The sequence below is a fragment of the Colobus angolensis genome, unplaced genomic scaffold, assembly GCF_000951035.1.
Source record: "Colobus angolensis palliatus isolate OR3802 unplaced genomic scaffold, Cang.pa_1.0 Scaffold137, whole genome shotgun sequence".
Taxonomy (NCBI): Eukaryota; Metazoa; Chordata; class Mammalia; order Primates; family Cercopithecidae; genus Colobus; species Colobus angolensis.
This window is the reverse complement of record NW_012114455.1, coordinates 7,472,948-7,500,083: the sequence shown is the minus strand read 5'-3', so window position 1 is coordinate 7,500,083 and position 27,136 is coordinate 7,472,948. Positions and strand designations below refer to the sequence as shown.

General features: G+C 44.2%; 1 protein-coding gene across 6 annotated transcripts in view; it reads right to left on the bottom strand.

The window, feature by feature from the left end:
• The window catches only part of NTM (neurotrimin), a 975,363-nt gene that overhangs the window by 407,707 nt on the left and 540,520 nt on the right, over positions 1-27,136 (bottom strand). For 4 of the 6 annotated variants that reach the window (XM_011934700.1, XM_011934698.1, XM_011934701.1 and 1 more), the window contains one exon: positions 26,289-26,373. In XM_011934700.1, coding sequence (XP_011790090.1) covers positions 26,289-26,373 — 85 coding nt within the window. Of the gene's footprint in view, positions 1-26,288; positions 27,131-27,136 lie in introns of those variants that run through there. The other 2 variants (XM_011934697.1, XM_011934699.1) reach the window with 1 other exon arrangement.

The following is a 27,136-nucleotide window of genomic DNA, read 5'->3' as shown; positions in this document are numbered from 1 at the left end:
ACAACACGTACCTCACTGACCAATCACCTGTCAGTGGCCCATGCGTCGCACAGAGAGTTCTACCCACACAGCTCCTGTGTAAGCTCACACTTTATCTCCCTGTCATATCTGTCTAATAGAACAAGAAATAACACAGAGACTATTAAAAAACATTAATAGCTAGAATAAATTACTAATTCAATTAAAGTACGAGTCCAATAACAATTCTTTTTCATTGCATTTATTAAAAGGAATAATTAACTGCTAAGAGGGTATTAAAAAAACACACATAAACTGCTGACTTTACTCCCGAGTGAAAATGCAGAACTTCTGTTTCTGCAGAAATAAAAGAGTAGACGTTTTCGATACACAATATAGACAGGGAATAATTTCCCTCCTGCTTATTTTCTTCACATTTTCAGAGCTGAAACCTAAAGAGTTAAAATAGTAGGTGGATAGGACAGTCTCTAAAGATAAAGCTTACCTTTAGGACTGAATAGAAAACGGTGCTTGACTCTTTGCCAAGCAGTTTGCTTGAATATGTTATTTAATTATTCTCAGTCACATCACCTGTAACAGACTAATAACAGAATCTACCTCCTAGAGTTGTTATGAGATGCACATAAGCACTTGGAGCAGTGTCTGATACATAGTAAGTGATTGATAACCCTGCTGTTAATACAGAGTAAGTTCCGTCTGCTTCAGTTCCATCCATGGATGTATCGTAGTTAGAACTGTCTTCCCCAGAACAGTGGCTGATCTTGGAAACCAGTTCCTTTGGTTTGTGTGTGTTTGTGTGTGTATGTATGTGTATGCATGTGTGTAGTTCTTTTAAAAATTGTTTTTATTTCAATAGCTTTGGAGGTACAAGTTGTTTATCGTTACATAGATGAATTTTATAGTGGTGAAGTCTAGGATTTTCATGCACCCGTCACTCAAGTAGTATACATTGTATCCAATAGGTCGTTTTCCAACCCTCACCCCCTACCCACTCTCCTTCTGAGTCTCCAACGTTCATTATACCGCTCAGCAACAAGTTCCTTTTGGCCAGTGGCTTGGTAACCTAGAATTTAGCGATGTCCAAGGCTTGATAAAAAGGCATGGGAGAAAAGAGCACTTCCATAGAAGGCTCTCAAAATTTAGGAGGGATAAAAAAACATGTGTCTTACAGTAATACCTCCATTTTCTGGTATTATATAGAAGAATGCAATATAGGATAGAAATAAATTCCAAGATAAACTGAAGTTTAATCCTATATGTTCAAACTTATTTTAATTTTAACCACCTTTAGTAAGTTGCTTAAAGCATATGGCTCACTTGAATGCCTTGAGAGACTGAGAATGCTGAATGTAATTTTATATGTTTTAAAATGTTGCTGTCTCTCAACCATCATTCTCAACACCAATTTTTATACTGATATTCTTAGGAGTTAATGAGATATTTAAGAATCCATTTTTATGCATATATATATATACACATATATATATATATGCAATTTCCATGATTCCCCTCTTTTTATCACTCTTAGTTATTAAAATAACTGAGCAAAATTACAATGCTGGTACTTTAATGCTGATTTAACCTAAGAACAAAATATCAGTATTAATGATAGTGAATGCCACTATCTTATTAAAAAGTGAGATTTGCCACTGTCTTCCTCTGCCTGTTCCTTGTTCTTTGTTCTACATGAGACAGGGTGTGAATCTGGGACAGATTCCTCTGTAATTTTGGTCTAAAATTCTACAGGTAAGGAGGTTAGTGAAAGAGGTCCTAATTAAAACTATATCATTCTATGGATGAGGAAATCAGGCAACATAAATTGTACCTGGCCTTGGCAGTAGGTAAGAGAGCTGCAGAGGAAATCTTATGAAACAGGCCAGGGAACCCTCCCCTTCCCTCCCCCCACCTATCCCCGTGACACCCTTCTCTTAACACTAATTATCTGTGGTCAGCACACATGTGTGCACACACATGCATGTAATCCTCCAATTCCAACACACCTCCACCAGGGAACTTTGGACATGGAAGTGGCCAAAAACTAGTTTTTAGGACAAATATTTATGACTAATAAACACAAGAAATCAATCCCAATCTCATAAGTGAAGTAGGAAAAGGAAGTAAAGACAAAAAGCAGACATTCTGAATGGGTGTTAAGCAGGGCAGGTGGCTAGTGATGCTTTCCCCAATAGGTTGCCCATGTTTAATTCAAAGTAGTAATGTGGCAAAGAAATCTCTGAGTACCTCTCAAGCTGTAAATAGTTCATTATGTAAATACCACCATAACACTAATACAACAAAGCCACCATTACCCAGTTACCTTAAAGTAGCCGAGAATATAAGCATTGCAGTCAGTAACACTCTCCATATTAACTTATCAACCCCATCAGCTTAGTCTGCTTCACCAGCAAACCTATCTGTGATGATCTCTCAATTGTTACTGCCTCCATCATTGCCAAATCTTCCACTGTCCCTCACCTGAGTACTGCAGTGTCCACTTCTCAGGCTTATAAGCTAGTCTCCAAGGGGCCAGCCAACAGCATTCTGTTGTCACCCAGTGGCTCAGACCATGTCACTCGCTCCATTGGAAACTCTCTGATGACCTCCTCTTGCACAATGAAAAGAGATCCCTAGCTGTGGCCTGGCTTACAGAGGCCTGCAGGTCTGTCCACTCCACCTCTCCCCACTGTCTATGCTGCTGCACACACAGGGGTCTCTTCGCTCTCCCTCCAGCACAGGATGGTTGCTCCCTGCAGTGTCCTACTCTCAGATCCTTGCCCGGCCAGCTCCCTCTCCATTGATGTCTCAGCTCAAATGTCACTTCCTCTCAGAGAGACATCCACCAGCCCACCAGCCACCCAGGCAGCCTCCGTCACTGCACTTCCCCTACCTGAGATGTTTGTACACGTTACTTTGTTTGTTACTGTCTCCTCTCACAAGACCATAAGCTCCAAGAATACATTATGTCGCTCTCATTCACTGCAGAATCCATGACACATCACATGCACATAATAAAAATTTCAATGAATGAATAAATATTTACTCTGTGTAAGGCACTGTAAAGACTTTCTATGGATTATCATAATTAATCCTCAAAACATCCCAACAAGGTACTTCCTATTAATTACTACTACTACTATTCAGTCTCTGGAGCTAAGTAAACTTCTCAGTTGACTGCAGAGCCCATTCACTTAATCATTTATTTGTATTCTCCGTATATTACTCTGGGATATGCTCTAGGGAATCATGTTCCCATCGGATTGCCACAATACAATAAAGAGCCTTCTCATTCACCAGAAAAAAAGGTCAAAGATGTTTCCTTCATTTGTGTATGGAGTTTATTGAATTGTGATCTTGTGTCTTAAAAATTGGTAATTTTATCCTCCGTGCACATGGTAACTATAAATAAGGAAGACCAGTGCTGATGTTAAGGACACAGGCCCCAGGGATCAAAGGGCCTAAATTGTCTGGGATCAAATCCCCATTCAGCCATACACTGGTCAGAAAGACTCCTCGACGTCTCTGGATTTCAGACCCTCATTTTTTAGACTGGGGTGGTCACAGGACTCTGGGTGTTAAAGGAGGTAATATGTAAGGCACTTTGTAAAACAGCATCTCCCCCAACAAAAGAGTTCAGTAAATGCCCCCTGGAACTTATATTATTATTAAATATATTTCTGACTACTTAATTACCCAGTTCACCCTTTTCCTCACCAAGCTAGATTTCATATATTTCAATAACCCAAATTCATTGCCCACGGGACTCGGATATTAAGACAGATTCTTCCTCTCCTTATTTGGCTTGGGTATAGGTTAAGAAGCTTTGAGACAGAGTCTTTCTGGGAAGAAGACACTAAAGCACTAACTTAATAAAACTTTGTGATTAAACCTGGGAGACCTAAGGCACAGTCCAGAGCCATTAGTTTCAAGTTCGGGAGCAAACTGCAGCACAAGGAGACTCTGGCTGCATACCCTTAAATAATCACCCAGCAGCTGGAGTGGAAAACAGTGCGTTTCATATCTTTAACCTAGATAAATGAATGTCTTATTCGGAAAGAGCAAATCCTTCGTGGGGAAACTAGATGGCCAGGGACATGGAACTCCCAGCTAAAACACAAAGGTGTTTGGAAAACACTAGTCTCGTTTTTGACAGAAGCACCTTACAAACTGGCCAAGTGCACCAGAAAGAGTTGAACCCAGGCGATGCCTGCGGGTGTAGGGGAGTGAGGTCTCTGGGGCAGGCACCTGCCTCCCCGCCCCGGGGCCACACACACTCCCTGAGAGTCCCAGGACCAGGCGCCAGTTGGCAGTGCCGGCCGCACTTGCAGGAGAAACAGAGCGTCACTGCCAGCTTTTAGTGACAAAAGGAGTGTTCATAGCAGAGCGCCACCGCCAGCTTTTAGTGACAAAAGGAGTGTTCATAGCAGGCGCGTTGACAGCTGTCCGAGTGCCACATTTATTTACAAAATGTTAGTTAAATTACTGACAGTTGGCGCTATGGAGGAAAAGCTGAGAGAAAAGCTGACATTTCTTGATCTAGTGGCGCTCAGCTCACAGCCCTGGCTCTGCTCCCCTGTCTATTTATTAATCCCATTATTTGCTTGTTACTTCATCTATTTATGACTTCTGGCTTATTCAGCAGCCATTGCTTTTAAGAGGCTTCATGTGTCCTGGGCAGTTAAATTGCTCCACTCAATTCGGTTCCAAAGGCCCTTGGCCTAAAAGTTGCCCTGAGGATCAGCTGTTCCAACCAGCATCTGTACCTCCTGCAGCCCAGGCCCAGCTCAGCAGCATCTGGAAAGGCCCCTGTGGGCAGGGATCGAATCCCTTTGCAGCACATACTGATGACCAACGCATGCTCGTTAAGGTATAAATAATCACCGCCATCAGCTAATCACCACTATCAGCATCGTCTCCTATTCCTCATCTGCTGATCAGAGACAGGCTTTCTGTGTAGAAGCTGGACGAACTGCTTCCATTTTTTATTCCTACTGACAGGGGCAATTAAGATCCAGGAAGAAGAATTGGGGTGATAAATGAAGATCAACATCATGGCTCTGCACCGTTTTAGACACTAAAACATATTTCCAATACAGCATGTACAATCTCTTTTCCTCAAATGTTGAAAAAAGCATATATTGCAATAAACTGTGGTCTTTAACTTTTTCCTGATGTTTCTTCTTACGTCAAAATAATGCATGTTTTTGCTGACAATTTAAACTATACGGATAAGCAAGGGATTATTCTTATTCCAGACATTCTATTTGGAATCGTAGGGTTCATCTTCCTTTACCATCCACCTGCCCCTCTCCACAACATGTGTCACCAGTTAATATATTCTATGTTTTGTATGTATTTTGTTCACTGTCTCATTCCACTAGGAGGGAAGTGCTGTGAGGACAGGGATTTTATTGTTTGACAGCTACCGAATTCCACAAAGCCTAGAACAGTGCCTGGTGCATGGTTGGCATGGAATGGATACTTGCTGAATAAAATTGAATCTGACGTAGCCATCCAGAGACGCGCTAATCAGTCTTCCTGGTTCTGACAGCCCCAGCTGCTCTGGGCTCAGTTGGAAAGGGATGGAGGCATGGCCGCAGCAGGAAAGACTCGCCAAGGCCACCCACAACTCTGAGGTTCTCTCTTCCGCCAGAAATGGGTCAGCTGTAGCTGATGGCCTCTTGCTGCTCCAGTTTCCTATTGTAGTTGGGCTTCCATGGCACAGCCACCTTCAGCCCTCATAGATGCAGGCCCCTTCCTGCCACCACTTCTCCCCCAAACCCCCAGTGTCCCTTCTGTGCTTCTGCACCATCCCCCACCACATCCCAGATGACAAGGTGGCCTTCTAGACCAGCAGTGGCTCCTTCTCAGTCACTTCCTGAGGTCTTGCTTCTGAAGATCCCCATTCCTAGCCAGGTCATGGGCATGTGAAAGACAGGAACTGTGTCTTATTTATTTCTGTAGCCCAAACATCACCCAGCGCAATGCCCTACACATGGGGACGTGTGTGCCAAAAGCCCCATGGCCTACCACACACACATATATATACACACATATATACACACACACATATATACACACACATATACATATACACACACATATATACACATATATACACACACATATATCTACATATATACACATGTATATACACACATATACACACATATACACACATATACATACATACACATATATACACATATACACACATATACATACATACACATATACACACATATACATATACACATATATACACGCATATATACACATATACACACACATATACACACATATACACATATATACACACACATATACACATATATACACACACATACACACATATATACACACATATATACGCATATATACACAAATATATACACATATACACACACACATACACATATACACACACATACACACACACATATACACACATATATACATATACACACACACATATACACACATATATACATATATACACACACACCTATACACACACACATACACATATACACACATATATACATATATACACATATACACACATATATACATATATACACACACACCTATACACACACACATACACATATACACACATATATACATATATACACACACACATACACATATACACACACACATATACACACATATATACATATATACACACACACATGTACACACACACACTTTTGTTTTTTTTTGAGACACCGTCTTGTTCTGCAGCCCAGGCTAGACTGCAGTGGTGCCATCTCGGTTCACTGTAAATTCAACCTCCTGGGCTCAAGCGATCCTCCTGCCTCAGCTTCTCCAGTAGCTGGGACCACAAGCACATGCCACCATGGCCAGCTAATTTTTGCATTTTGTGTAGAGACAGGGTTTTGCCCAGGCTGGTCTTGAACTCCTAGGCTCAAGTGATCCACCCACCTCAGCCTCCCAAAGTGCTGGGATTACAGATGTAAGCCACTGCACCTGGCCCAGAAACCTATTTTTACGACACTAATCCTATCTGGTTATGAAAACCCAAGATTTTATTTTTTTAAATTTGCTTATTACAGAAAACACAAAAAGATCTATGTCACTCACAATTCCACTACGCAGAAACGTTACGAGCACTACTATGTTGATGGAAAAGCCTTTCTGCTTTTATTTAATATTTTTAGTAGGCGTTTTAAGTACGCACACACATGGTCAAAGAGCATCAAAGCACTTCTGACTGGTGGGTTGTAGACCAGTTAATTATCTGAAATGACTGAGTCAGAGCTCTGCCTTTGTTCACATTCAGGACTACATTAATTTTGAATTATTAGAAAATGCATAACGTTAAATGAAAAACATTTGCAGGAGAATATATAAAATTTCTTTCTATTTGGAGGGACCAACAAGAAAAACTAGACAATATGTTGTTTGAGAATAATTATATATTCGGTAAAAGTCTAAAGGAAATAAGAAGCAAACATTCAGGCCAGTGGTGATCTCCTCAAGCAAGAAAGGGTAGAAAATAGGTGGGAATGCAGAAAGTTTCACAGGTAATAGAAGGCTATATTTCTTAGATTGTACCGAGAGAACACAGGTGATCAATGTATTATGTTTTATACATAGATATGTTACACACATGCTGGTATATAAAGTATTTCATAACAAAAGGAAAATAATACACATTTGGCTCCCTGTACACATAAAATATTGTGCTCCTTGAGTAAGCATTTCATTAAACATTTACTGAGTGCATGGCATGAGCTGGGCCCAGTGTGAGGGGCCAGCAGGTTGAAAATAAGCATGGAGGAAGGAGTACCAACCAGAGGGCAACAAGTACCCTGCATTCTTCCTCTGCCCACCTGCTCAGACCACATACAGCCACCTGTCCCACTCACTTCCACTGTCCAGGAGGGAAGGCTTTGGTGACAAAAATAAAGAGTTAATAGAAAAGTTTCAACTGCATTTATAATGGGAATTATATATTAATATTGCCTTTTGAAATAGAGGTATGTTTAATTAATATTTTCTCTGCGACTCAGTGTAATTGTTGGGAAATACAGACCAAAAAGTCACTGGTGTACACTGAATGGTTAAGTAAACCCCAACACTGACCAAAGCAATAACATCAACACTAAATCAACAGTAATAATCTCCTTTTTTAAAGCAATGAAAAAATGTTTAAAATTAGATAAGAGAATGAGAATAGACGCTTACAGCCTCTTTGCTGAAGCATTCATGACAAATCATTCTTTCTGGACATTTCACGGATTTCAGCCATCACAGGACCATGAGCAGGAGGTAGCTGAGCCTTTGATCACAAACGACAAGCTAAGTCCAGTGAGCACCTTGGTGTTTATTCACCCAGGAAAGCAAGCAGACTTGTAATTCCATGGAAGTTCACGATCCTTCGAGGAAATCTTCATGATATGACCACTGGAAGTGCCTTCTTAGTTTGTGAATCATTGTGAACCAAACAAAAGAAAAAGACTCCAGAAATGAGCTTTGTCCTGTATCACAGTTAAGTGCTTAAAACGATGGAGGTGGCACAGCAAATTGTGGGAGGGCAGAGAAGGTTTTACATGAGGGCTGTGTCCTGTCTCTAGCATAAAAATGAAAGAAAATACAGCCTTTGCCATCTATAAGAAGCGGAAAGTTTTTATAAGGGCAATAAAGTTACAGAAAAATGAAAACAAAACAAAAAAAAACAAACTGCTAACATGCAGTAGCCCAAACTGTCAAACTGCTCCAGGGGCTTCCCCTAAGACAAAGAGTAAAATCCAAAGCCTTCACCAAGGCCGGTGGCTTGGCCCGGGCCCCAGCCACGTCTCCCCACATTGGTTCAGGCCAAGGACGATCCCTCCTCAGCACCTTTGTATCTGCCTGGGAAACCCCTCTCCTAAATGCAGGCAGGCTCACACCCTCATTCATCAGATCTCACTCAAGGCCTGCATAGGAGGGCCTTCCCCTAACCAGGGCGTCTAAACTCGCACACTTCGTCCGTTCCCCTCCCTGACTGCCACTCGCCTCTACAGAGCATTCATCACTACCGGACATCGCATGGTGCAGTCACTTATTTCCTCATTGTCTTCGCAAGTCTCAGGGTCTAGAGCAGTGTTAGGCACTTAGCAGATGTGGAACACTTTCTTTCCTGAAAAAAGAGTTGAATGATTCTAAACAACAAACTGTGGGAACATGAGAAAACAACAGGTTTGTACTGATGGAAGAAATGAAGGAAAGGGTGAAAATGATGCTGTTTGCAGGATTTTAAGTGGACTTGCTGGGAGTGGGTGTGTGGTGGAGAAAGAGCAAGGGAGAAGGAGATGGAAAATGCAACTAAGCTAAGCAAGCCATAGGGAATGGTGAGTTCAGAGTTTGTAGTGGAATAAAACAGACAGGAGACCACAGAAAAGGTTTGTGTTTGGAGGAGCCAGAACGTCGTCCATCATCTTCTATACATGCCTAAGCATGTTTAGCTTGTTTTTGCTAATGGAATATATTAACAACATGAAATAACTTGTTTAGTGCCTCATATATGCCAGGTATAATCCTTAAGATTTTACATCTTGTGCTATGTAATTATCAAAAGTACTTATGATAAGTATTATGATCAGTGTCTAGCCATGCTGTAAAGAAAACTCACAGGGTAGACCCTCAGGTAACCCTTGTAAAGCATTTACCATATAAGGATAGGTTCTCATTAAGTGCTTCTACTGGTGTTGGTTTTTGTTGTTATTATTCCTATTATGGTGATGATTCTTGTAACTACTCTGTCAGGTAGGTATTAAGATATAATTTAGCCCCATTTCACAGATTTAAAAGAAAAAACGGCTCAGAGAGATTAGGTTAATAATTTAACAGTCCAGTTAAGTCTCAGCTTAAGTTTTTCCCAACACCAGAATCCATTATTCCCACTACAGAACATAATCTCAATTCACATGTTTCATGCAGACTTATGAGTTGAATATATATGTTTAGGATAAATATGTATATACTGTATCTAGCCATGCTGTAAAGAAAATTCACAGGGTAGACTCCCAACTATTGGGAGCTGACTATGTGTGACGCCATCTCTGATGCTACCACAGGGCTCTGTGATTTTATGTCTCTGTAACAGTGTCAAGAAAGTACTTCTCAGGGTATCAAGTGTCCTTCTCCACTATCAAGTATCCACCTTTGCTTTCCTTCTTCCTGTGAGTGAGTATGGAACCCCATGTTGTGAATAGTATTTTGAAAGTCTGTTGAAACTGCGTGCTTAAAGGAATTAGCAGAAGCCGAAGTGACAACGGTCAAGTGCAGGTGGCTTCCAGAGGAAGGTGACCACAGGCCTTAGGTGACAAGACAAAGCTGCATCCATTTACTGTGGATAAAAATTCAAACAAAATATACACACTTCCCATCTAGGCTTAACTCTCCAAGTCTTCCAGTCGCTACATTCTGAGGGTCAGGCCTAACTCAACCCTAGAGACTTGGGCAAGATTTCGTGTTTGACAATGGCTCCAAGGCCAGGCCAGTATCCTGGTGTGGTGCTTGGAGCCCGGCATCAACTACTAATTATATATTAATGGTAACTAGGAAAGCAACTATTTTTTAAATAACAAAGGTAACACCAGGGGCATGGAAACGTCAGACTGAACGCTTAATAAAGTTGGTGCAAAATGCTCTAGGGAGCAATGTTAAATTTTCAGCCACAAACGGAGATAATCCAAGAAATTTTTTTAAAAGGCAAAAATCTCACTTCCTTAGCATACACACTGTGTAGGTTTGATTACTGAAGAGAGAGATGAAACATGTGCTAAATAATTCTTCTCAACAGTTCATTAGGCCTAATCCATCTCTGATTTCTGTGAGTCCATTAATTCCAAATATGTGCCTACTTATACATACACACACATCCACAGATGATCATCAAATGCCAGCTTAATTTCACCATGTAGTATCTTGGAAATGGCAACAGGTAAAACGTCAAATTGGATATTATGCATATTTTAAAAGTTTATAATTTTCAGATGTGATAAGTGAAAATGACAAGAGTGGGCCAAGAAGGATGACATTTCAGTGAGAAAACCCTGGATCCTCACGGCTGGATGTGTGTGCTGCAGGGGTCACACATCAAATATGGGTTGCCAGAAATCTACAAAGTCCACATGCAAACTACCAGGCCTCTGTGCGCAGCAAGTGAATCAACACAGGTGTCCGGGCTAGTCGCTTATGTGGGGTTTGTATTTACTTCCCATCTCCCGAGAGCTGTGCTCCTACCATCATTCACACCCTAATGTGGACATGAGAAGAGCACTTACAGACACTGAGGACCCCCGGATCCCTTTGTTGACTGCCTGCCCCTTATGCAGCTTGGACACTTCCTCCTCCTTGCCTTGCTCGTCTTTGAGTAGGTCATTCCACTTGCCAATCCATCTGCCCAACACGCTCTTCCCTGCAGGGTTTTCTCCACGGTTCCCCGCCTTGACCATCATGCAAGCCCCTGCTCCTCCCTGCACACCAGGTTACTCTGTCCCCTCACCTACAGTCTACTTTCTGCCCCAATACTTTCCACGATGTGATGCACTGTTTGTTTGTTTACTTATTTGTTTTCCAACAGCTGGTTCCTGCTAAGTACGGTTGTGCAGGTTGTGCGCTGCTCAAGGGCTGAAGAAGGCAACAAAATAATGCAGCCGGCACTCTGTTTACTCAGTCAGGGACTCTGGTGAACAACATCATCAGCGAGGAATGCCTACTCCTACTTGGTCTGTGCAACTTGTATGCTAGGAGAAGATGCCTTTTTTTTCTAATCCATACAAGTTGCAACCCTCATCTCCTTCACTAAACATCACTCTGTAAGACAGGAACTTAGCACCTAGAACAGTTCCTGGCTCATAGGAGATGTACAGTAGGCACTACTGAAACAACACAGCAAATCTCATCCATCTAATCTCCAAGGATACATTAAGCTCCTATTATGTGCCAGGCACTGTGCAGCATACCAAAGCAAGAACAAACACAAAACAAGATCCTGGACCCCTGAATTACAAATCATGGAATCGAACCACCTAAATCTTGCCCCTGTCTCTGCATTGCCTCCATTCCTTGTATGTCTCCTATCCACGACTCTGGCTCAGGCTCTTCCCCTTTCCACAGCTTCCTTTCTCCTTTACCCAAATCCATACACGATTGCTCCACCACCCGGTTTCTCCTCAAAGCCTGGAACTCTGGCTGGGTGTGGTGGCTCACATCTATCTGTAATCGCAGCACTTTGGCAGGCCAAGGCAGGCAGATCGCTTAATCCCAGGAGTTTGAGACCTCCTCGGCAACATGGTGAAACCCTGTCTCTCCAAAAAATACAAAAATTAGCTGGGCATGGTGGCATGTACCTGTGGTCCCAGCTATTTGAGAGGCTAAGGTGGGAAGGTAACCTGAGCCCAGGGAGGTTGAGGCTGTAGTGAGCTGAGACTGCATCACTGCACTCCAGCCTGGGTGACAGAGCAAGACCCTGTTAAAGAAAAAAAAAAAAAAAAAAAAGAGAAAACTCGAGTGGTTTTCTCTCTTTCTCTTTAACACTCTCGAGAACAAGCCTATAAATCATCCTATCTATCTCTTTAGTATGTGTCAATTAAAACACTGGATGTTAGAATATCTCTAGCACAAAAGGTTATACTAAATAAGTGACCTCCAGCCATTAATGAGTAATTTATCATCTAAGAGGTATTTTCACCAATTATAGCGTGTCTTGAGTTACGTCCATTATGGATATGTGCTCATTTGCCTCAAGGTAAAACTTTTCCTTGTCACTGGTTTTCACATTCCTGCAGAATAAAGCAGACATGTTACTTGGACCACAGATGTACGCAGTCAAGCAACTGAAAATCAAACATTTGAGACTTCCGTTTGAAAAGGCCATGGTTCTCACTTTCAGACACATGTAAAAATCATCAAAAGGTTTGCCAAGAAATTGTAATAAGTGCTTAGGTCTGGATTCAGAAACTACATCTGTATATTTCTATGCAGCTGAAATCAGAAAATATAAATTATAATGGTTGAGTATTGAATCAGATAGGATAATGCTAGCTATTGTAACAAATCGTCTCTGAACTCTCAGAAGCCTGAATACAAGTTTGTTTTTCCTTTAGGTAATAATTTGACAGGGTTCCTGGCCAGCTAGTGGGTGGGGGTGCGAGCCCTGCTCTGCGCTGTCATTCAGGAATTTGGCCGATGGAGCTCTGCCAAACAGGACACAGGTTTCCAAAGTAATTGTGGACATCAACATCCAGATGGTCTAAGGAGAAAGCACATAAAGAATTTCACAGGGGATGTTTTTCTGGGCCGACCTACACAGAGCTTCGGCTCACATTCCTTTGGGTAGAGCTGTCACATGGTCACCTCTAAATTCAAAAGAGTCTGGGAAAGGCAGCCGAGTTTGTGCTCAGGGGAAAAATAAAAAAAAACTTACATACGATTTGAGCAGCCAGTAATCCCTTCCTCAAATCTCAAGAACGAAACACAGCATATTCTCACTTCACAGAGCGAACCCCAGGCCTGGGAACGCTCATTTTCTTAGCGGCCCCACATGATGCGCTGGGACAGAGCCAGGACTAAAAGCCCGGCCACCTTGGCCCGAGACCACAAGTCACATGCCAAAAACAATGAACCGTGCTGACACTTTTCAAAAACCACCCCAGCAGCAGATGTCTGTGTAGCTGTAGAGCGTGCACCAGCGTCAGCCACCGCCCCCAGCTCCACGCCCTGCACTGTGCATTTCCACACACAGCTCCAGGATCACGAGAGGCACACCCCGCCCTCTGCCCACCACGGGCCCATTGCAGACCCGGTCCTTCCTCAGTTATGTAAGGCTAACACCAAGTACGAGCAGAGCGCCAGGCACTGCTCCGCGTACTTCATGCTTCACACTGGCCCAGAACCCCTATTATTAGTCCCTTCAAATGAAGATAAACTGAGGCACGGCAAGGCTAATCCATGTGCCAAAGGTCATATACCCAGTGGCTGAGCCAGAATTTGAAACTGGGGATGGGAGGAGGGTCTGGCTCCAGACCCTGCACTTAATCATTATCCTCCAGAGCCCGAAGGTACAATTCTCTTGATAAAGAAAGGTTAACATGAAAGATTGGACATTGAATGATGTGTGAAACTTCAGGCTCACAGCCTAATTTCTAGCTGCTGCTTCCCTTCCTTCCCTTCCCCCCAGGTTTGTAGGTCTCGAGCAGAATAATCCTTATTCTCCAGTGTCTATTAGATTTTTCCATAAAACCCCTCGTGACAGTGGATATTTAAAGGCTCTTTAGAGTCCACCCGTGTAGATTTTCTGAAGTGTGCCACATGGCCTGACCATTTCCTCCTCAGTGTCTCATTCCACTCTCTGACCTAGAAAACAAACACACCAGCTCACACATACCCCATCTGAACTCCGTTTAATAACACCCGATCCCATGCCAATACAGAGACAGACCTGAGTTTCCTCTTTCTGGTGAAAGATAAATAATTTCACTATGAATAGCTTACTATTATTCCTAACAAATGTTTCATTCACTCAACAAATATTCTGTAATAGATCCCATGTCCCAGGCAGTAATGTAATCACCACAAATGAGAGCAATAAACTCAGCAGCTTGGTGGACCCTGCATTTTAGGGGGAGTAGCAATAAATAAGAAATAAATAAATAACTGACTTCTCTTGGTGGTACAGGCTGTGAAGAAAATTAAAGCTAGGCAGAGAGATAGAAAGATGGGGGCTGAGGACATCACTATTTCAAACAGCATGATCTGCAAAGCCTTTATTTAAGATGGGGTACTGGAGTAGATGCATGAATTCAAGGAGGGTCTAGACACACAAGTTTATAGCAGATCTTAAGAAAGGGAAGAACATTTCTTAAGTCAGTAAGAGTCTTAGTAAGTTCCAGGAACAGCAGAGAAGTTCCGCGTTCTGCATTCACATAAGTGAGGTAGCAGTGATGTGGGGAGTGGTATAAGGCTTAGATAGGCACCAGGTGATTAAAAAGCCTCTACGTCATCCAGATGGTTGCATTTCATTCTAAGTTTAGCCAGAAGCCACTGTAGGATTTTGAACAGAGTCATGTAATTCTTGTGAAATGGTAGCTGGGGCTACTAGACAGATACTAAACTCCAGGGCAACAGGAGTAGAAACAGCGGACCAGACAAGATGTCACCAGAATAGTGCAGGAGAGACGGCGGTGGCCCTGCCCAGGGAGGTAGTGCTAGAGACGGTAAAAAGTGGTCTGATTCAGGATAACTCTTAAAAGAAAAAACAAACGGGATTTAGCAATGAATTAGATGAAGCACAGGAGAGAATGAAAAAAATAAAAGATGTACTAGGTTTGCAGTTCCTAAGATCAGAAAGACTGAGGGAAAGGCAGGACGGAGTAGCTGGCCATGGTCCAATGGGCCTTGTGTCAAGGGCACCGGCTGGGAGGACCCAGTTTGAACGTCATCATTAAAAGTCTCCGTAGATGAGCAACAGGATGTGCGGTCTGGAGGTCCAGAGTGAAGAAACGTGGTCAGAACAGATGGCAGAAGACTACGACAAGGAAGGGGCAGAGGGCGACAGAGCCAAGTGGCATTTCCTCCACCCTAACGGGAGATGTTGAGAAAGATGAAAAAGAAATGTCCAGCAGCCATAGCAAGGAGGACGTTTATCCAACTTTCCGGCCTCAGGGTAAGCAAGGTATTTGAGGAAAACACCACTTTTGAGGACTCCAGGAGTGGCAATAATCCAGGGAACAGCCGAGTTTCAACTAAAGCAAAAAAGAAAACAGGAAAATAAGGGGAGAACATTCAAAGTAGAGACTGCAGATGTAAAAATGTTGCTGGTGACAGATCATAAGTCCAGAGAGTAAAAAGGTTTGGAGGATGAGGAAGAGGTTTGCAACTGGGTTAGACTGTTGGACGTCAGGATATGAGTCTAGAAAATGATGCATGGCCCTGGGGTTGAGGGTCTGTGATTTCTGAGGGGGTTGAGATAACGGAGAAGATACAACAGGGTTTGTCCTGATGGTCTCTGAGGAATAAAAGGGCAAGCATTTCTACCCTGATTGGCTTCTTTGGGAGTTGCTATGGAGAGGCTGGGCTCACGACTGAGACCCAGAAGCATTCCGGACTCCGGCACCTCCTCTGTGGACTGCAGTGGCTTGTGTCATCGTTGGAACTGGATGATCTAACTAGGCCTATCTATGATCCTTTGCATGCTTGTTACTATTATTTAACAACATTATTTCTTTAATATGCAAATGTTCCAGTGTCCTACCGCTGTCATAATACAGTACCAAAACTGGGGGGCTGAAAACAGTGGAAATATGTTGTCTCACAGTTCTGGAGCCCAGAAGTCTGAAATCATAGTGATCACTGGGTTGGCAGGGCCATACTCCCTTTGAAACTTGTAAGGAAGTTTCCCTCCTTGCCTCTCCCTAATTCCTGGCTGTTTGCTGGCAATCTGTGGCATTTCTTGGCTTGCAGGTGCATCACTACAGCCTCTGCCTTTGTGGTCACTCTCTGCATGTCTTCTGTGTCTCCACATAGGCATCTTTTTACCAGAACACCAGTTATATTCGTTTAGAGGCACACTCTACTCTAGTATGACCTCCCCTTACCTAACTATATCTGCAGCAACCATATTTACAAATCAAGTCACATTGTAAGGTATTGGAGGTTAGGACATCAACATAACTTTTTTAATGGTGGGGAGATGGGACAAAATTCAACCCGTAACACCACAGCACTGCTATTTCCAGCTTTTCTGTCTAAAAACTGCATTAAACTAAAAATAATTTGCATGTGTTCTTTTTCTTACTTATAGCTTCTGATGGGTTAGTATTTTGGATTGAGCTCTCCTGACAGGTAAATTTGTCCAAAGATGACTATTCTGAATGTGAGAGCATTTTTTCACTCATCCCGCACATTAGAGGCCGTTTGAAAGTCAGAGAAGATCGAGAAACTATTTTCACGCAGATACATCTTCCTCTAACGCCATGAACCCAACAAAGCTTGTTTGAAGGTCGATTTTAGTTGTTTTAATGTTCCATCAGTCTGTTGGTTGATGCTGTTTTCATTAGAAATTCTATTATTTTAAGAAATCCATCAGCGAGATTGTAAGATTAGTTCCTATGTTCATTTTATAAGGAAATCTAACCCCCCAAAAGCTTTCTAAGCCAAAACATTTCACACTGATAAGACAGCAAGTTGCCCAAATACACCCAAGTAAAACCAAATAATTCAACAATGTAAATAAATGAGATTTAAGAAAAACAGATCATGAAAGATCAAGACTGCTATTCATAGTTCACTACATTTAAACTAATGTAAGCCCTTTGACATTGGGTTAAAATGGACAGGACTCTTCCTGTGATCCCATCAGTGAATGCTGAGATCAGTTTCTAATGCCAGATGCACTGTGTTGCCCTAGATCTGACCAGAAGTAAAATTCCCAAATGCAAAGAAGCTCCTTCTCTATTTTCACCATCACCACTCAAGCCCTGAGCCTGCCTCCAAATGATCAGGAGATATGAATGAAGAGAAGATTTACAATTAGAGAACATTAAAGCTGCAGGAGTCTTAAACTGCCCCTTCCCCAACACATGTTATCGCAGACCCTGTTTTTACCATTTGACTCCAGTGGAATTATCATGGAAAAATCATTTCTCCAAGGAAAAAGGGTCTGGCAACCTGAAATCTATGCATGAATTCACAGATAACCTGCTCCACAGAACCTTCTGGATGAATTTTTCTGGTGGGAAATGCATCTTCAGAGCCATGAACTGTCACAACGTGCTATGCAACAATCTTCTTATGAAAAACAAAGAAATATCTTTCTTCTCACTCCCTCTCAGAAACAAAACATCTCAAGAAATGATTTGAAACTGAAGAATCTCTAAACAGATGTGTAGCAGAGGCACCACAAAAAAATTCACAATTATAGGTGGACAAAGGGGGATCTGTCCACCTATGATTGGATCTTTCAGAAGCGAGACACTGGTATATCTGCCAAAGTGTTTAAGCTACAATAGTTTATAATGAAAATTGGTATATGTGTGTATATTATATACACATATATGCACACATGCATGTGTACATACATATATATTCATATATAAAGAAAGTTATAACTATGTACTATGCTTTGTGTGTGCCATCTCATTTTAGCCTAAAACAACACTTTGAGATTGGGTAATAACGGTCCTCTTTAAATGGAGGGTGGAGAGATTACAAATTTTGCCTGCAGTCAAACAAAGTACCTGAGCCAGAGTTTGTAGATTGCTGTCTCCCACTCTGTCTTCTTCCTAGCCTACCACTCCTGGTACCTTTGAGTCAGTAAGGTCTTGTGTGTTGGAGATCTTTGTCACCAACAATTGTACTCCTAGTAAACTTCCCTGTTGCTTCCTTCTCTCTTCAGCTCACACATGCAATCTGAAATTGCATCCTAAACCCAATAAATCCTTGCTTTCCTAAAAAATAATATAAAATAATATTATTTGACCATCTATAATGATGTTGGTAGTATTACTTATTATTTATTTAGTATTAGTTATCTGTTACACAGTGGGAACCCATCAACTTACTCCTGAGGAAGCAAAGTGACCTTAAATAACACAAGGGTAATGTTCTATTTTACTCATCAGTGGAGACTTTCAACCCAAGAGAACAAATATGCCATTACCATTAGTTATCTTTTTTTTTACAAGATTCCCCAGGAGAGACGCCTATTAGTAGTTAAGCAAAGAAGGAAGCATTTTGGAGCTGGTCCCTCCAGTTCCCCTGGTACTATGGCATCCAGATCCACTGACCGGCCTGTGGAATCCTCCTGGAATTGGTATCTGCCTTCATCGGTTCAATATCACATTCCAGAGAAGTAGGTGGAAATGTTCGTGGTATTATGAGCCTCCTGTAGAAAGTCGAAGATTGCTGATCCCTAAAGCCAAAGATGAACGGAAGAACCTGGAGTAAGAGTCTTCCTCTGAACAAACTATGGAAAGTGTAGGATTCTGTGAGTAGAAGGGACCTCTAGAGGTCAGCTGGGTCCCTGTGTCTCCATGCCATGGACGACGTGAAACCTTAAACACTCCCAGGCCCTGTTTCTCACGCTTCAGGAGAGGGGATTCCTGTGCACCACGACAAGGAGAGACAACCAAACTCACTGGGTCTCTAGTGGGAGAGGAACTTGGCAATGAAGAACAGAAGGGACAGAACGAGACCAGCACTACGGAACAGAGGGGGATTGCCTAGCAGTCTGACACCACCCATCCTGAGTCCCAGGCTCAGCACCCACCTGAGTATGTGAGCTGGGAAAATACCTTCACTGTGCCTCTCAGCACTTTGGTTTCCTGCTCTGTAAAATCAGAGTAATAATTGTGTCCACCTGATGGAGCACCTGTGAGGATTAAATGAGGTTCTTCTGGTAAACTGCTCAGCACAGGACCTGACCCGCAGGAAACAGCTGTCCCACATGGAGTGAGAGTCAAAGCATAAGAATGCAAGGTGTGGTACAGACTAAACCAGCAGTCAGGAGAGAATACGGTGATAAATGTCAGCCAAATGCACTGAAAGCATTCACGGTCAGCAGGATGCTTTTGCACTTAGTAGGAAAACACGGCCTTTCCTTTAGCATGCGTAGCCCCAAGTGAGGGCTCACAGCCTGGGATGGCGAGTGTGCCGGCTGCTGGCCCTTCTCGCCCTTCTGGAAGGCATCCTTGTGCAAGACTGATTATCACTACTTCCACTATCTGTAGAACCATGTGGTTGACCTCCCAGATCTCTGCAATCCATTCAAATTCAAGAATGCTATGCATTTAAAAGAGGGAGAAAGGAGACATTTTTCTGCAAAGCACTTACGGTTTAGATGAGGGGTGTTAGAGAACCGAGCTGGCCCCCCGTAGCCTCCTCTGGCTTTCAGTGACAACTGGCATACTCCTACTCCTTCTGTCCCATGTTAGGTTGAGTTTTTAGTTTTCCCATTTTAGTTTTTGGCTCCTCAACAGCTGAATGTGCTTCCAGGAGCCTCCCTCCTTGGTCCCATCTGTCCCTTCTCCTCAGAGCCACAGGACACCAGCCGGATGCCTGGCAAGCCCCAAGGTGAGTGCCCAGTGGCCGGTCCTGGAAGGGGGCAGGGGAGTGGGAGCAGCACAGGCTTCCTGAGTAGCATTGCTATTCTGAACGGGTGAACTCATACACAACAGATCGATAGTTACACCACCACAACCACTGCCAGCAGCCTCCACAAACAGAGAGAAAGGATGGGCAGAGTGCTTTCCTGTGTCCCTCCTTATCTTGAAAACGCTAATTTCTCTAGGGTTGACTATATCATCGTTTCTTCAAAGGCTTAAGGACTGGGTGGGGAAGTGACCCAGCAGAAGGAAGGCGTGTGTCACGGGTGCAAATATTAAATAATGGAGAACCAGCACACCCCGTTTGTGGCCTGGACAGACACAAGTTCAATGACTTCTGTGTATTTGCAACCTGTCCCCAGCACCTCCACAAGAGCAGCCTCACACAGCTGCCCAGACAGAAATGACACTGAGGAAGTAACATGCCCAAGGCAAGGACAACACAAAACAATCCAGGAAAAAGGACACAGACTCCGAGGAGAAGAAGACGTGATCTCAGGCCTACATTCCTGCAGTCATTCATGCAACAACTTTATTGAACACCTTCTATCTGCCAGACACTGCTTATACAGTGCTAACAAGACAGAGCATATCTCTTCTCAAGGAATTTACAGTCCCTTTGGGAAAGACAAACCATACACAGACAACCAAATAATGAATGGGATAACTTTGGATGGAGATGATTGTTCTGAAGAAAAAAAATCCAGGATGATATGCCAGGGTAAGACTGGTGGTAGTGGTAGAGGATTATTTTGATTTGCTATCAGGAAAAGCATCAGGGAGGGAATTCTGTGTGAGCTTAGGCCAAAATGATAAGAAACAGCTGTCCATGGGAAGATCAGGGTAGGGGCGTTCCCAGCAGCGGGGACCACAAGAGGAAACGCTTTGCAGCTGGAATAAGCTGTGTTTATGGGTGTCCACAACAGAGTGAGTGAAGGGAAAGGCAGGATGAGAGTCCTTTGGATTTTATTAGCAAATTCCACAGGCCAAGCCATGTGCTGCGGATTAGGAGGCAAGCCTGGAGGAGGCATAGTTCTGCCCTCAAGAGCTTGTGGAGTAGTTGGAGGGACTACCAGAGAATGCATTTGCTCATCAAATGAAATTCCAAGCACTTTACATGACATGAGCAAAGTGCCACAGCTTCCTTCATCTAGAGGGTGACTCCCTGGGTCCTCTCAAGTATCAGAACCACATTTAGTCTGTATGATTCAATGGAGCTCCACATCAAAACTCAACCTAAATTGCATACATTTCTCAGACCTTCAATTCCTAACTCACCCTAGAAAAACAACATCATCCAATCGCCAAGCCCATGGTCTAGAGGCACAACAGAATGCCGAGTTCAGCCTCTGATGCCCACCTACCAAGTGATCCCAGGAAATAATGTACTTTACTAGCTGCTGCCTTAATTGGGGAGTCTCCGAAATGTGGAAAGCATTCATTGAAACTGCCAAGTGACAGGTGTGTTGACGCTTCGTGAAGGTCTCTAAGTGAACGGCACCCATGCCGTTAGGCATCTGGGGCTCTCTAATTCCTCACTGATGTCTGCTCACTTCCACCCAGGAGCCAGGAGTTAGCGAAGTCCTGCCAACCCCCAGCATCTGGGGCTCTCTAATTCCTCACTGATGTCTGCTCACTTCCACCCAGGAGCCGGGAGTTAGCAAAGTCCTGCCAACCCACAGAAAGCCTTCACTCCAACACCGGGGCTGTGCTCCAGCCACAGACAGCGTGGTCGCCCACATTTTCACGGTGTACTCTGCCTCACAAGGTCTATGATCTCTCTCTCCACAGCCAGCTTTTTCAGTTGGACCCAAGCCCCCAAAAGCCAAGTCCAGGCCATACGCCTCTCCACACCCAAACACCCAGCTCAGTGCCTGATATGGTCTGGCTGTGTCCCCACCCAAACCTCATCTTGAATTGTAGCTCCCATAACTCCTGTGTGTTGTGGGAGGGGCCCAGTGGGAGACAATGGAATCATCAGGGCAGTTTTTCCCATACTGTTATCGTGGTAGTGAGTAAGTCTCACAGGATCTGAGGATTTCATAAGGGTTTCCCCTTTCTCTTGGCTTTCACTGTCTTGCCTGCCGCCATGTAAAATGTGCCTTTTGCCTTCTGCCATGATTGTGCGGCCTCCCCAGCCACGTGGAACTGTGAGTCCATTAAACCTCTTTTTCTTTATAAATTACCCAGTCTTGGGCATGTCTTTATCAGCAGCGTGAAAACGGACTAATACAGTCCCCTTCTTGAAAGAATCACTCAATACATTTTTGATTGACCATAGTTGAAATTTAAAATAAAATGATAGAGAAATGTGGTAAGGAGATAAACTGAATATAGCTGGGGGATACTGCTGTGTGACTTTCATTCATTTTGTTTGAGTAAGAATCTGCCAGCACACAGTGCTCATGCCATGACAAGGCATGATTCTCGCTTTCCAAGAGGTGCTCTGCAGTCCAAGGGAAGAAAGAATAGAGTTAGTGAACATTGGAAAACAGGGTCTAAGCCAAAATGAATAGGGCAGACACTAAGTGCCACAGAGGAATGAGAGGAACACAGAACTCAAAGGGTCCTGAATAGTCCTGGGAAGCTTGGTGTACAAAGTCAAGGAGCGGAGTCCTGAGCCAGTATACCGTCCTGCCACTGGCTGCCTGTGTGATTTCAGGTAAGTTCCCCCTCACTGGGTCTTAACAGGGAATAATTAAGTCTATTTCAGAGAGTTGTGAGGATTAAATATTACTGTTTACATAAAATGTTCACACAGTAACAGACCAATGATAGTACTATGCATCCTATTAACGTGATTATTACCAGTGCTTCATAGTCTGGCTTCAAAACTTCCTAGCTGTGCCACCCTCACCAAAGGATGTAAACTCTCCACACCTCAGTTCCCTCCTCTGTAAAATAGGGATAATACTATCTCCTACACCATGGGGCTGTTATTGAAGTGTTAATGTTACGAGGCTGAATGATAGGTTAGATACTATTAAAACATTCAGATGCTCCCTAACACATAGTAAGCACTCCATAAACATTGGCTAATAGTACTATTATTGAAGATTCTGTTTTACCTTACCCTTTTAAGAAACATGCCTACAGAATGTCAGCAGGAGGGCAGAAAGAGTGGGAGATTGTAAACTGTAATTCTTTTCAGGCTGTCAATGTTATGCTAATTGAAAGGTTTCCCAATACCTCCATAAGGATTGTTAGAGCTACTTGGATAAGATAAAACATTTTTTAAAAGTTTCCTCACATTAGAATCTTCTGCTGAGCATTTATTCTTTAGGGATTGCAAAAGATCCTCAAAAAATGATGTTGGTGAGAACAAAGCAGAATAAAATGAAATTAGAGCAAAAAGTCCTCTGCTGGTTATGAAGAAAACTACAAGTATCACCATCATCACCCAATCACCCATAGGAAGATGGATATGGCGGCCCTCCAGGCCCCAGCACAGGTGCTCTGGTCTCCCCTAGCTGTGGTTCCTTACCGCTTGGTCATATGATTAGCCAAAAAAGAAAAAAACAAACGGAAGAAGGAAGAAGAAAGAAAGAAAGATGGAAAGAAGGAAGGAAGGGTCCTCTGTCCCCCTACACACACACAATACAAAGCAAAAAGAAAATAACTCAGAACTCTGAACTACTAGATTGTTGCAACCTACAGTCAGGTTATGTGAAAATGTAGCAATTTTTATGCAAACAAAATACATTCTGAAATTCCTACTTGCCTCTCTGTACACAGAACAAGAAAATGCAGGGCCTGTGTTTGAGAGTTCAGGGACTTCCACTCCACCAAAGTCCATCCCAGCAGGGCAGCCCTTCCTTGTTCTAATGCATCAGAGTCTGAGAAGAAGGGCAATCCTGAGAGGCCTGAGCATCCTCCAAATGGTTGTTACACTTGGCGCCTGATTCACATCCTAGGTCAGGCCCACGGTCAAGGGCTGGTGTGGCTCATCTAATCCCTGCCCTGTAGTGCTCCATCCACTGTGAGGGCCTTGCTCTTGCGTATCAGGAAGACATTCAGCCCCTGAGGCTGGCACAGAATGACAGGAGATGTTCCAGAAGGAACTTGGCTGGGTTGGGGCCAATTCAAGGGTCTAGAAAGGAAGCTCCACCATGTTCCCATCTCCATCCATATCCAAACAATACCACTGTGTGGAGAGCACATGTGAAAATGCAAACAAACATTAGTGATGAAAGAGACAGAGAAAGGGACTGGCAGAATGAGAAAAAAGAACCATGAAAGGGAAGACAAAGAAAGATAAGTCAGCCAGTACATGATAATGCGATTTCAAAAAGAAGCTACTCCTAACCCAGGCCTGTCTCGTGATTCAGCCTCTGCTGAATGCAGCCACCCTCTGGACAGTCCTGATTTTCATAAGCCTTGAAGACTACCTCTGGAAACCAGATCCTGGCCTCAGACAGAGGGTCTCTGTCTGCCAGGACCCACTTCCTGTTTATTTATCTTCAAATCTCTACAGAGCTACCTCACACCTTTTCCTTGAAAAAAAAAAAAATCCCATTTGTATCTAAGATGTTCCCCATATGAGAATGTCTCTGTCCCTAGGAGAACCTCCTTGCAGTCAAGGACTAGGGACAAAGGGGGCATCCAGAGAATATTAAATTTCCTTGATTATTACTGCATTAGACATTCATTTTTGGTTTTTTATTTAAGTAGTCTGAAATCACTGCATATTTGTAACTCCCCTGAAATCCACTTCTAAAACAGATACACAATCATTTCAGAGTGGGGAAGCTAGTTGCTTTATTTTTTCCCAGAAGAGTGGAAGAGGCGGGTCTCATAAGCCAACACATAACTAGGAGTTCACCAGAGCCATGAGGATAAGCTCTCCCTAGACAAAGGATCACAGGATGCTTGTAGCCCTCCATGGGTCCCTAAATTACACACTTCCTTTGGCAATGTCCTGATAATTCAGCTCTGTATTGACATTGCCTTCTCTTCACCATTTTCTATCCTATAGATGCTGCCTTAAGTATACAGTCCACAAACAACCCAATCCTAGAAGAAGTCATCAGAGGGGCAAAAGAGTAGGCAATGGCACCAGGGTTATCTTTCCAGAAATCTTCATGTGCAAAGGACAAGAATATTGCCATATTGCCTTGTGGTTAGTCCTGTTGCTTAGTTTGGAAAACTTTATTTAAGAGGGCAGACTAAACCAAGGAGAGGCAGGAAAATCGTTCCCATGAACCTTCTTAACTTCTACCTCATGCTTATTTTCTTATAAAATTCCAGAAAATAAAATTTCCCATTGCAATCCCTCTCATATGAGGGCAAAGTGTGTTGCCCTCATATGAGAGGTGTGGCTTATCAACACTGGAAATTGAGTTACCATTTCTGCAAGCAAGGTAATCAGGGAGATAGAATCATTCTACCTTACACAAAGCATAACCGAGATTCTTCTTCTTCTCCTCCCCCAGTGCCTGTACGCCTTAACCCCAGAAGCCAATCAGGACCCAACCCAACACTGAAACCTAGTTTCTCTTCAGTAGACGAGTTTTGCACGTACTGTTTTGGTGGACAGCAGGAACAGAACACAGTTCACTACAGTAAATGCCATTTTCCAGGGACAAATCAGACTCCATGACTCGGGCCTCAGAAAGCCACGTTCAGACAGGAGAAAGCACCTCTGTCTGCTCAGCAGCTCACGGCATGAAGGCACCCCAGGAAAGCCCGGGCACAGTCAGACCCAGGACAAAACAGCGGCTCTCCCAGAGTGCAGGAGCCAGGGCTGGCAAAGCCCCACGGCATGGGCGAGTGGGGGCATTCACTCCAAGCCAGACCCCTCCTTTGGGACTCATTAACTTCAGAGTAGACTGCTCACGGGGAGCCCCTCCAAGCCCCCTGTCACCACGGCCACCAGGCTCAGGCACAGACAGTGCCAGGGACAAGTCCCTCAATCTCAGCGACCACCTGGTCCAGCCACCCCTCACCCTTAACAAGTGCCTGAGCCGCAGAGGCCAGTTTTTGGGAAGAAGCTCACCGCCAGAACCTCTGAGCCTTTCCCTATGAATGCCACATTCCCGGGCAGAGCTCCCAGCGCAGCCATAAATTGTGCAGCCCAGGGAACCAGCGACCTCTCCGCCAACCCAGGCACGACTCAGTGTGCACACACCTGCACCCCTGCCCCTTACCCCCACGCCATACAAATCATCAATTCGTAGAATAATGTCAGCTCCCTACCTGAGGGTGGCGCTCTCCCCCTGCCGGACCGTCACGTTGTCCATAGCTTTGGGGAAGGTGGCATCTCCGCTGCGCACGGGCACTCCTGTGGGTACAAGGAACAGCAGCCTGAGAGACACGACCACGAGGCACTTCCAGGGCAGGAACAGGTACCCACAGACCCCCATCCTCGACAGCCACAACTTCCCCGAACTCCGGCAGCCGCACGGCACACGCCCCCCGGGCAAGCACAGGAAGTGGGTGGGGTGCGGAGCGAGCGCGGGGACTGAGCGGTGAACTAGCGGCGACCGGGAGGCGCGGGGAGGAGAAAAGCGCGCAGACTCCTCCAAGTCTAATATTCCTCCCCCAAATCCAGCCTCGGCTTGCCAGCCTCGGAAAACCAGTTCCACGGCGGACGGCCAAAGGGGGCTCCCTCCTTGCTGCTTCGGCCCGGAAGGTGGCCGAGGAGGGGGAAGCGCGAGGCAGGTGAAAGGTGTGGGCGCGCCTCAGGAGCCGCTTCTTGCCAGTGGCAGTTCAGACATGGCACTTTGGAGAGGAGTAAGCACTTTGGTGCCGGAAGGGGACGGGGTGGGCTTCATCCAGCTACCCGGAGGCGGTCTGCGGTCCCTCAGTTCCAACAGGGGAAATCCGACACTTTGTAAGTTTCGGAGCCGGGCTCGCCACCGGAAAACAATCGGAAACAATAGCAGATGGGAAGCGGAGCTCGCAGGAGGCGCAGGGGTGGCGCGCGGAGGAGACGGCCGCGCGGGCTTCGTTCAATCCGGACCCGGGATCCTGCGGCAGCCGCCTCGGTCAACTTCCTCGGAGCCCAAATGCGCTGCAGCCGCTGCTCTCCGGCCGGGCTCGGC